Source organism: Miniopterus schreibersii (assembly GCF_964146895.1).
Source record: "Miniopterus schreibersii genome assembly, chromosome: 10".
NCBI classification, from domain to species: domain Eukaryota; kingdom Metazoa; phylum Chordata; class Mammalia; order Chiroptera; family Miniopteridae; genus Miniopterus; species Miniopterus schreibersii.
Genome location: NC_138110.1, coordinates 75375115 through 75387503, shown reverse-complemented (window position 1 = coordinate 75387503; position 12389 = coordinate 75375115). Strand labels below are relative to the sequence as shown.

Sequence of the window (12389 nt, the reverse complement as noted above, 5' to 3'; positions counted from 1 at the left end):
TATAATTCTACAGATAACTTCTCAGAGATGAGCATTTTATATCTATAAGAATTTTGATGAATTATCAAATTACAACATGAGAATGGTTGACTTGCTGGACCACAGAGCCAACAAAGAGAGCAGCAGATCTGCCCTGTGGGTTACATCCATCGTAAAGGAATGAATCCAGAACGTAAGACCCTAGCAAGCAGGGACCAATGATAAGCAAGGACAGAAACAACAGTCAAACTTAGACAAGGAATGGTCAGAAGTTTCCAGTCCAAAACAAATTCTGCAGAGTTAGGAAAAACACCTGTCATGTTTGCAGATCCTTAAGAAAGGCATATTTCTACGGAAGCCCCCGATGTGAGTGAGCCTGCAGTCTGAGGCTAAAGACACTAACCTAGACAGCAACACAGCAAAAGCCCAGAGAGCAGTGAATGAGCTGCTCACACATGTCACGCTAGGTTTGAAAGCATTGGGCAAACTGGAGCTCCCTGTCTGAAAAGTGCCACAGACAACAATTTTACCATGGCCTCTGACAGTGCTTATGAATGGACTGTGCATGGGTTTTGTTTTTTTGTTTAATACTCATTTGAGGACATGTTTTTATTGATTTGAGAGAGAGAGAGAGAAACACTGATTAACTGCCTCCCGTACACCCCAACTGGGGATCAAACATGCAACCTGGGTATGTGCCCTGATCGGGAACTGATCCTGCCACCTTCTGGTGTACAAGACGATGCCTCAACCAGCTGAGCCACACGGGCCAGGGCTGCATGGGGTTTAACTTACCTGTTAACTCATAAAGACTGTTTGATTTCACACATTTGGAGGTCAGGAGCAAAGACTCGAGACTGTCTCACTGTCAATACCCACAGACTAGTTCCTCACTTTTCTGCCTTCCCAGGAGCCAGCAGAAAGGACTCAGAAATTCAATTCTAAGGCACATATTTGCAAAATGACTGATGGTGATAACTCCATATTTCAGATCTTATGAAAGATAAAAGTGTCCTATTAACTACACTAAACAGGATACCTAGAATTACTGGCTCAGTTCTACTAGAAATTTTCTCAAAGTTTAGTTTAAATATGGATCCTGCTAGGTCTAGAACTCCAAGAGTCATCTAGGCTGACTTTTAATTTATATCCAGAAACTTATCAATTGTGATACTCAAATGCATAAATAGATAAATGAAGATATTAATAGGAAAGACTTTGTGTCGAAAACACTCTTAAGAAAAATGAAAGGTGAAAATCAAACTGCTCAAATTTTACAACAAATTGCACAAATGTATATAAAAGAGTTCCTACAAGTTAATAAGAAAAAGTATTACTAACCTAAGAGAAAAATGAGCAAAGAACATGAACTGGCAAATTACAAAAGAAGAAATACAAATGCTAACAAACAGGCAGGGGGGAAATTTGACCTCAATTGTAATGTAAAGGTCAGGTGAACAAAACAAAATGGATGTCATTTGTACTTCCCAATTTGGTGCTTAAAAAAAAAAAAGTTGACAGTATCCAGTTTCATTAAGAGCTCAAAGAAATGGTATTTTCACCCATTCTTGGTCACTCTGCTGACACTTGCAGAGCGAGCAGTGCATAGCAAACGCCTGAGAGATTCATATAACCTTTGACCTAAAAACTTTACATATAAGAATTCATTCTAAGTAAGTAGCATGGATATTTGTAAAAACTTAATTGCTCAGATTTTCTTTGAAACTTTTTTTCTAGAGAAAAAATTCAAAACAACTTAAATGCTCAACAACAGGACCTTGGTCAAAGAGGCTGTGGAATATTCATACAGGGGTCTCTGGAGAGCCACAGGAAATGATGTAGAACATGTGATGATATGAAAGTAAGTTCACTTGTGACAAGTGGGGAAAAAAGAAGCTATGTTCACAAACAGTATAACCCATGTGAATACATTAACTATCAAAAACCATACATCACTGTCAAAAGGTTAAATATGGAGAGTCAAATAACAAGCAATTTTCTTTTTCTGTTTCAGAGAGAGGAAGGGACAGGGAGAGAGAGAGAGAGAGAAACATCAATGATGAGAGAGCCATGCCTCCTGCATGCCCCCCACTGGGGATCGAGCTCACAACCCGGGGATGTGTCCTGACTGGGAATCGAACTGCAATCTACTGGATCCTAGGTTGATGCTCAACCGCTGAGCCACGCCAGCCGGGCAACAAGCAATTCTCGTTTCTTCTTTTTGGTTACCTTAACATCCCAAGTTTATGTTTCTTCCCCTGCTAGTTTTTTAAAGAATATATATGCCAGATAGAAAAGAATCCAATTTCTGTGATGGGTAGTACAAACACTGTGGATGAAAAAAGTGGGGAGCACATACTAAACCTGACAGGCTCAGGGGAGGCCTGCATGGTGGCGTTACAAGTTCAGAGACTGAAAGCAACCACATAGGATGGTCTGAAATTAAAACTTTCCAACTAAAAGGAGTTCACGGTGGGTAGTCAGGTCCTAGGCCGGTATCTTCCCTGACAAAGGTCAAGCTTTATGGTAACTGAGCCTGTCTGTTATCTTTTGGCATATACAATAACATTCTTTTGGAATGTCAAAGTAATTTCATCTTTTCCCAGACCCCTCACAGAACAACCACCACACCAAAGCAGAGACTACAAGTTCCCTCATTGTTACTGTTATCATGTTAATTGTTGTTAACTACCCCATAACCCACAAATGTAAAAGGAGTATGTCTATTCCTTTAACTTTTTATCCAACCCCAGAGATTTCCCTGTTTCACTTTCTTCTGCCTCCCTAATCTATCACCAATGGATTCCATGTAACTCCCTTAGTCTTCCCCTTTAATTCTGGTGTATAAAACAAGTGGTAAAAGTGCCATTTTCCGGAGCATTTCCCCAATCCATTGAGGTTTTGCTTCCCAGCAAGTGTCATCAGTTTGCTTCAATAACCTCATAAAAATTCTCTACAGGTCTGAACGTTTCTTATGTTAACAACATAAAGAGAAAGTGAATGTGAAAGCATTTAGTAAGACATAATTCCCTTCTATGTGTCAATCAGCGCTACTAATGCAGATACAGACAGGCAAGAGAATTAAAACCATAGATGTAGACAGCCATGGCATTTTCCCATGTACACAGATGCAACTGGCCCTTCCTCAAGAACCTTCCTCTTGCACACTCGATGTTAATTTTTCAGCATTTATAGAGAAAAATGAGCATCATCACTTACATTATATCTAAGTTACACGAGAAGAGAGGGATTTTATCTATGTAGCAATTAACAGAAAGGGGCAGTATTCTTATGAGCCACCAGAGGAGCATTCAAGAGAGAACAAGCAACCAGCCCACCATTTAGGGAGAGGTGAAGGGATTTCTGTGACCAGTCACGTGTCTGGCTGATGTGTATGTGGTAGGGGATAGGACTGACCTGCTCTACCAGTGACACCAGCAGACCACTCTGCTTTGTCTGGGGTTTTCCCAGATGGAAACAAGCATCACTTAAACGAAAAGGAGTATTAAGGCACTTTGTATTTTAATGAAGCACCCAACTCATTTTTTTTTCACATAGAGTAATTACAAATTTTTCTGATTTAAAGTGTGCAGCTCAATAATGTAACTGCCTAATACCTTATGCGGGTGCTGTGGACCTTATCTAGTCTCAAGGGGACATAATCCGAGTTTCAGAGCTTTAATGATGTATTTACTCAAGAGATGGATTGACTCCCGCTGACAGCAGGGGGCCCACAGGTAAACATCATTTACACGTGCTGTTTAATTAGCCATTTACCCAAGAGATCAAAGTAAATATTTCTGAGCTTCATTAGACTCTTACTTAACCAAGTAATTGCTAGTAGAGCTTTCTTAAATCTTTTACTTTTAAGAATTTTATTTATAGAGAAATATTTAACCCATACTATTTACTAAATGTACATATTGTTTTCAACACAAGGAAACAACTCAAAGATACTTGATTTTGCTAATTATAAAAGGGTGATGCAGAAACTAAAACAGAGCTAGACCCCACAAAGCATTTTCGTACTCAAGTGCCCAAGGCTGGCCCTGCCCGTATCATTTTGGTAACACTGTCCATTGGGGCTGCGCATTTCATCAGTCAGAACCTAACCATTTGTGAGACTGCTTGCTTACTTCCAGCTTTAAGGATAGATGTTGTCATTAATTTATTGGTAATTTTTATGATTGCCACTAAGATGAGATCATGATGATTTAAAGGAACAAAGCAGAATATCATTTGATTCTTAAGTTATTAGATGGGCAGCCCCCTCTCATTAATTATGGAGTTTTTATTTGAAAATTGTAAGTGGATTTGTTGTCTAGAACTTGGAATATGCTTTCTAATTTAAAAGACACCCTTAAAAAAGATTAGATAACAAAGGGCATTCAACCAATACTTATTTCACCCTTGACATAGCTGATGTGATGTATTAGCTGTAAACAGTGTCATTACAGAACAGTACTAAATAAAACAGGCAATGAAATCTGAAAACAAAATCCTTCTTGAGACCTGCATTTATCACCAGTTATGAGATGGATTTATAAAACACAGGTTTGTCATTCCTAAAGAACATTCCCGCGAATGGTATCAGACCTCAACCAAAACAAAGCTCTATGTTATTTACTGAATCACACACAATTCGGGAAAATGAAAATGTATGCAGAAAGGAGATCCACAAGGCTACTTCTGAAAAGGAGCACGGGATCCTTGAGAGGACCAGGGGCTGTATCTATAGCGGTGATAATTTATTACAGGAGAAAGAAGGAGGCGAGAAAGGAGGCTAGAGGAGGAAGAGGAGGGGGAAGGAGAGGAGAGAAAGAGCAGGAGGAGAGGAGAAGAGGGTGAAAGGGAGAGAAAACATGAGAGGAGGGAGGAAGGGGGGGAGGCGAGGACGAGGGGTCTGAAACAATACAGTACGATACAGCAACACATGTGAATCTGGGGAGGTGGGTACATTGTATTACTCTATGTATACATGTTTGATATACTTTTAAAAAGTCCTTCTACTCTCTTTCTCTCTTTTTTTAATACCCACCCAGGGACATGCCTTGTATTGATGTTTAGAGAGAGGGGAAGGAGAAGAGAGAAAGAGAAACATCAATGATGAGAGAGTTATTGATCCACTGCCTTCTGCACTCACCCTACTGGAGATGGAGCCCGCAACCTAGGCATGTGCCCTGACCAGGAATCAAACCACGATCTCCTGGTTCACGGGTTGACGCTCAACCACTGAGCCACACCAGCCAGGCCTGTCAGTCTGTTAAGGGTCACTTCACTCCCCCTCTGTTTCTTCCATTGTAAAGTCTGCCCTCATTGCTCCTCCAGATGGCTTGGTTCCATTTTCTGAAGGCCCATATTCTTTGCCATTTTCTTATTACATGCATCTCACTATGCAGTTCCCCAGAATGGGGTCACATTTTATTTATTTCATTCCCTCCAATGGGTCTGAGCTGGTGCCTGTGTACAGAAATGGATCAATACATACTTGCCGAATTGACATGAATGACCAATCATACAGTGTTTTTGAAGTACAGAGTGGAGAAAGAAAACCAGAACGCTACAAGATGCTTCTGAGCTCCTTGGAAAATGTTGTGTGGATGTGTTTAATTAGATTACCTCTAGGACCTGAATTAACTATGTAAGGAGGTGAGATTCCTACACAAAACAATATACAAAAGGCCTGAGATCAGAAAGTTAAAACAAACTAACCACAAAACCTCACTTATTAGTTATTTTTTCAAATGTGTTAAGAACGTAACTATTTCCTCAAATCATTACCTTGTACATCTTGAAACTATTTTTAAAAAATGACTAACCTGGGAAAACATATTTGCCAAGGATGTATCTGATAAGGGGCTAATTTCCAAAGCATACAAAGAACTCATACTACTCAGCAAGAGGAAGACAGACAATCCAATTAAGAAACGGGCAAAGGACTTAAATAGACACTTCTCCAAAGAGGACATACGGATGGCCAAGAGACACATGAGAAAATGCTCAACGTCGCTAATCATCAGAGAGATGCAAGTTAAAACCACAATGAGGTATCACTTCATACCTGTCAGAATGGTTCCATCAACAAATCAACAAACGACATGTGCTGGCAAGGGTGTGGAGAAAGGGGAACCCTAGTACACTGCTGGTGGGAACGCAGACTGGTGCAGCCACTATGGAAAACAGTATGGAGGTTCCTCAAATGTATCCTAAGAATGTATCCTAAGAATCCTGAAACATTCATCAGAAAGAATATATGTACCCCGATGCTCACAGCAGCACAGTTTACAATAGCTAAGATCTGGAAACAGCCCAAGCAAGCATCAGTAGATGAGTGGATAAAAAAGCTGTGGGACATTTACACCATGGAATACTATGCAGCTGTAAAGAAGAATCTCGTACCCTTTGGGACAGTATGGATGGAACTGGAGAATATTATGCTAAGTGAAATAAGCCAGACAGAGAAAGACAAATGTCACATGATCTCACTTATACGTGGAATCTAAGAACTTAATAAACTGATGAACAGAATAGATTTAATGACATGGAAGCATAGATGAGGCTGATGAATGTCAGAGGGATGGAGGAGGGTGGGTGGGTGGAGGGGGAGAGAGTAACCAAAGAATTTATATGCATATATGCACAACCCAAGGACACGGACAATGATGGGGAGAGGGACTGGGGAGGGGGAAAGGACAGGGTGGAACGGGCCACTGGGGAGAAAAAGGGGCATCTGTAATATTTTAAACAAAAAAAAAAAAATGGGGAAGAAAAAAAAATGACTAACCTTTGTCCTCTGGTCCACATTTTTGACTGGGAAAACTTCTGACAGTTTACCTATTTCTTCTTTATTAGAATTATCATGTTCTTTCAAGGTGGAGACATGCTGACCCAATCGTGCCCTTAATAAGCCTGAGGCTGGTGCTTGCTCAGATCTGTAAAACAGAAACAGGAGAAACATTAGAGATTTGTAAGATTGAGCTACTTATGAGATTCCCACATTTCTTAAGGCCCCATAATCAACTTAGTAGAAGATAGGTTACCCAGAAAAGCCTGGAATCTCATTTAATCTGGACTAAGGGAATTTTTAGAGTCCAGGTACATTTTTTTAAAACTTTTATTTTACTTTGGTTATGATTTCAATGTTCAACAAGCATTCTCAACTTCGGCTGTATAGTGGAGCCACCTGGGAAGCTTTGTAAAACCTAGGTGCCCAGTGCCACCCCCTCTAGAGTCTAGTAAAATAGGTCTGGGCTGTGACCCAGCCATAAAGAGTGTTCGAATGTGCAGCCATGGGTTCAAATCACTGCATAGCCAGCCAGGCTCTTCTTAAATGTGGGCAAGAGAAACAGACCACATTTTCCCTTTAACAATAGTTTATCCTTGTTGTACTCTTACTATGGTCTACTTATAATTAAAAATATGAAGATAGTATTAGGAAAGAGTTAAAAAGCAAGCCCATCTTGCTGTCTAGACTATGGTATTTAGATGCTAAACGGAACCAGGGCCCCTGAGAAAAATCCCCTATTCCAGGTCTAGCGCAGGAAATGTATGAGGTAGCCTGAACACCTTATCATGCCCGAAGGTCAGGGAGCCATCACAGTCTATGAGTCATGGCAAAGCCTCAGGAGCTATCTTGAAGAGGGCTCTCCCTGGCCAGAGACAGCACAATCTGAGCACCAAAAAGAATAATGGTTACGATGGACTGACACAGCTAGTGTTTTAAAAGCCGTGACTTTTAAAAAATAAAGAAAAATAAAATTTAAAAAATTAAAAAACTTTGGATTTAGCCTTAAAAAGGAAAGACAGCTTCTCATTACCTTTTAGCATATGCTATGGTGCAGATGTCCCATTTTACCGATGAGACTAAAGCAAAGAGACAGCTAGCGACTGCCATGGTTTGGTCTGGGGCACACCGAGCACAGCTCTTTTCAACAGGTTTTTATGAATTCATAACCTTCTAGAAACTTCCTACTCTGCCATTCTATAACACGGAGTCATTAACAATGAAGGAACAAGAGTAGATCATTCTTTCCAAATCTGTGTTTCTGGAATGGTTTATAAAATTGACCAGTGGACAGCTTCGGTCCAGGGGAGAGTACAAAGCGGCAGGAATATTTCACTTAGGGGAGTGCCCAGCAGTAACACCTGGGGTTTGAGGGGTGCAGGGGGTACCTAGATGAAGAAGAACATGGGGGAGCCTGATGCCATGATTAAAGCCCATTAGAAAGAATCTGCATTTAAGGCACTTTTTCCCAGGCTAGAGAGTGACCAGTAATAATCTATGTGCTTTAATCAGCATCCTCAGCCACACACAGGACAATTCTATTCGTAACAGAGCAAAACACTGACAACAGTCACCATTCCTGACTTCTTTATCAGGCTTTAAAAATGATTGTGGTATAGAAACCATCTTGAAGGCTCCAGATATTAATTTTAAAATTTGTGTTGGTCATAAACAAGGATCATTTCTTACAGAAGGCTGATTTATAGGTAACTGTAGATCAATAGTCATATAAAATGCAACCTTTCATAATGGAAATCAATGCTCTGTTATATATGTTGAGAAACTATAACAAACATTAGCCTAGTAGATGTAGACATCATATCTTATCACCCACAGTCACAATTTGGCAGCCCAGGTTAAGAGAGTCACACAATGAATCATGCAGTCTAACCAGTCAGTTTGCACAGAGAATTATAGATGCATATATGCTTTCCATGCCACATATAATGACTGTGGTTTATGTGAAATAGTACATCAATGTGTATGAAAGGCAGCAAGAAAGAAACAGGGGCCTCATCAGAGAGCCTTACAACACACGACCAGAGAGAGTAGACTCCTTCCCAGCAGCTTCTTCCACCACCTTTGTAAAGTGCTATTTTTATTTCACATGGTAAGAAACATGAAAGAGAATTTCCTTGTATGGCATGTTACTACTTTGGATTGAGAAGCACCGACCAGGAAGGTCATGCCCAGTACCCCCTAGCCTGGTGATGGCTAGTACAGATGCGGAAAGCACTGTAGGCACACTTGGGACTTGTGGACCTCAGCCTGTGGTCTGAAATGGAACCATGTGATTAGCCAAGTTTTTTCATGACAAAGTCCTGTTAGAAACCATTGTCTGACTTCTCCTTACACCCTGATGGGACCCAATACACACTGGACTTGTGCTGAATTCTTTCTAAAGAAAGTCACGTTACCCTTCTTATTTATATCATTAACACGGAAACAGCCTACGCAGCACACTCAGGGTGGAGAAAATGGTGTTGGATGTAAAACAACTAGACCCAAAGCCCTCCCCTCTCTCAGCCAAAAGAGGTCTTTTCGGATGGGCTTGCACAGACATCATCTGCTGACCACACTCAAGTAACAGTTTGTTCTTTACTAGCAAGTGGTAGAAATGTACTTTAATAAGGGAAAACAGTCAGTTCCCAAAATAAAAATCAGGGTTAGGACACTGGTAACATACATGCAACATGAATTAGGCACCTACCAAGTGCCTGCAGTGAACAAACCGTTACACACATTACACATTTACATAAACTCAGTAAGTAGCCCAGATGCCACAAAGCTTCTAAGGACATGGGAGGAAACCAGACAGCCTAATAGGAGGGTAGAGGGTAAGGAATGAATTTGGTTGTCTTAGGAAGGAGGTACAAGAATCATGACTCACATGTGCCAACTACCCTACAGACAATTAAACTTCTCTCTCTCATCCCAGCTTTTGGCCATTTAAGACACATACTCTGAATGGTGGCTCTCAAAGTTGAGGGATTAGCGTTCCCTTAAGGGCTCATTAAAACCCAGACGGGCCCTACCCCCAAATTCCTGATTCAGTGGATCCTGGGAAGTAGGGCCTGAGGTGTGTTTCTGTTCTCCGGTTTTATTGATGTTGCTGGTGTAGGTACCACACTCATAGATTGTAGACCTGTATCTTCTAGATTGGGAGCCTGTATCACTAGCATGACCTTGGAAATTTAGGAACCCACCTGGGGTTTGGACCTGCCAAGGGCATCCCTCTAGGAGGTGGCTATACTGGGTTATATGTTGGGTAGTTCTCCAAGGTATGCTAATATAACATACCCAACAAAGGCTATCCATGCTCTCTCCCACCAAGCCAGCCCTTAAAACACTGCAATAAGCTAGGATTGAATGGATATATCCAGTTAACAATTAGAAAAAAATACATTTACACAGAAGCAGATTGTGAAGTTCATAAAGAAGCTAAACCAAGGACTGCAAGTGTTTATTCCATGCTGTGTGGACTAGTGTTTTGCAACTAACTCTGTGACCATTTTCTTGGAAGCATCTAGGAGCCTGAACAGCCACCCACGGCAGCAGTAGTTTCATGACAGTAACACCTGGCATGCTTTTCATCCCTGCCTCCCCTGGTGAGAGTGTCAGAAGCTAGTGAAGGACAGCTGCCCTGCAGTCTTCAAGGTCTTCTTTCAGAATGTCACCATGATTATAGAGCCTATAAAATAAAACAGGTGCTGCAGGAGATGTTTATTTAAGCACAGGCGGCCAGCTTCTAGAATCTATGGTGCTTCTTCGTGGTTTATTGAAATGTATCTGTAATATAATCTAGACATAAAAATGCAACAACTAGACAGTCTCTCAACAAAGATGTAAAATAGGGCAGTTTGAAAAACTTGTTTGTGTGTACATGGCAGGTTTAAATCCGTCAGAGAAAGCAACTTTTAACTCTTTGAAGACTTCGGATCCACAGCTGTGCAATCTTACTCCACATTCCACCTGGCTGATAGGAAGGCCAGATGATCTTAACAGCAGAAAAGTCTGATTTTATATTGTCAATCATAACAAAGTAAGATCTCCACATTGTGAAATTTACTTATGTTGTCACGGCTAAGAAACTGAAAACTGCTGGCTGGAGTATAGGTTACATCTCTCTATTTCTGAATGCAGAAAGATGGGACTATTATTTCTCTATTTAGATCCCACTGAACTACAATTTTCGTTATGCTTAGTAAGAACAGGAAGGCATGGACAGAGGGATTTAGCCTTCATTGTCTATTTCCAGTCTCCAGGGGGACTTGCGGAGTCTAACAATTGGCCACTGTTCTAGGTTAGGTTTGTCATATTACAGTAGCCTCCAGATTGGTTATAACTTCCCTTATTTTTTTTATTTTTATTTATTTATTTTTTTTTGTTTAAATATAACCTCCCTTTTTAAAAAAGTCTATTTTGGGGGAAAATGATTCTAAAAAGCTATGGGAGAAGATATTAAAGAAAAAAACAGTACTTTGTGTTTTTAAGGAGCTGATCACACTTGTAGTTTGGAATATTCAACATATATCCCAAAAAGAAAATGAAACAACTTTTCAATAATATGGCCATGTAACTGATATCACGAGGATGAAAGAGACATGCCCTGTCCATCTACTGAGGGTGAGTTATCAGTGCAGGCTCAAGCCCACCCTCTGGGCAGGAAATACAAGTGGGTCCCGTGGACTCAGGCTCGGTTCCTGACCTTGGGCCACCCTGCTGGTGCTCCAGCTCCTTGCTAAGTCCTAAGCTCTCATTTAAACTCTAAGCCTGGGTTCGCATTCCCTGTAGGCCAGACCCTGTGCTGGGTTCTTCCTTCACTCTGAGCTCTGCTGCCCCACACCTTCCAGAATCCTGGCCTATGTGACTATCCTGTGAATATCGTTTTTCTTAGGAAAAATCTGGGGCCTAATTCTTCCTGGAAGACTTCATCTTGTCACCACTCAATTCACAGAATAACAGCCCACCCTTAAGGTGAGCCCATTTCAGAGCAGTAAAGGAGAGCACTTAATCAATGGGAAGACAGTAAGGAATCGTGAGGGGTAGAGAGACAGAGCTCCCTGGCTTCACAGGGGCTGGACAAAGAGGAGGAGACAGGATTCAGATAGAAGGGGAGGTAAAAATTCAAGCTAAGGAGCGGCACAGGCAAAGGTGACAGGAAATGCCAGGGGAAGAGGGTTGTGGGGACCAGCAAGGAGACAAGTCTGGCCAGATAGGGTGCTGTTGGTGGTGGTAAGATAGTAATGGGAAGTAATACAATTTGATATGAAACTCTGGTGAGAAAACAGGAATAAGCCTTGTGGATCTCTGAGCCATGGCTGGTTTCCTGAAGGCACTGGTTTCGAGAGGATTAGCCTGACAGCGGTGCGCAGATGAAGTTGTTCAGTAGAGACCTGAGGCACAGATGGACACCAGCCAGGAGACACCTGGTACTCTGGATGGCGGGGAGGAAGTGTAAGTGTGAGAGCAGCAGTGGGTGGTTGCAGAAGAGAAACCGGCGCAGTAAAACCTCAAGATAATGAACTAATTTGGGCAAGGGAGCGCCTGTTAAAGCTGAAAGTTGGTTATATAATAAAGTAGGTTTTCTGAATGCAGGTATATGTTAAAAAACTGACAGATTAGT

The 12389-nt window shown here is 41.2% G+C and overlaps 1 protein-coding gene across 6 annotated transcripts in view; it reads right to left on the bottom strand.

The window, feature by feature from the left end:
• KIZ (kizuna centrosomal protein) overlaps positions 1-12389 on the bottom strand; it is a 73611-nt gene that overhangs the window by 29216 nt on the left and 32006 nt on the right. For all 6 annotated transcript variants that reach the window (XM_081149183.1, XM_081149185.1, XM_081149180.1 and 3 more), the window contains one exon: positions 6764-6911. In XM_081149183.1, the coding sequence (XP_081005309.1) occupies positions 6764-6911 (148 nt within the window). The remainder of the gene's footprint in view (positions 1-6763; positions 6912-12389) is intronic.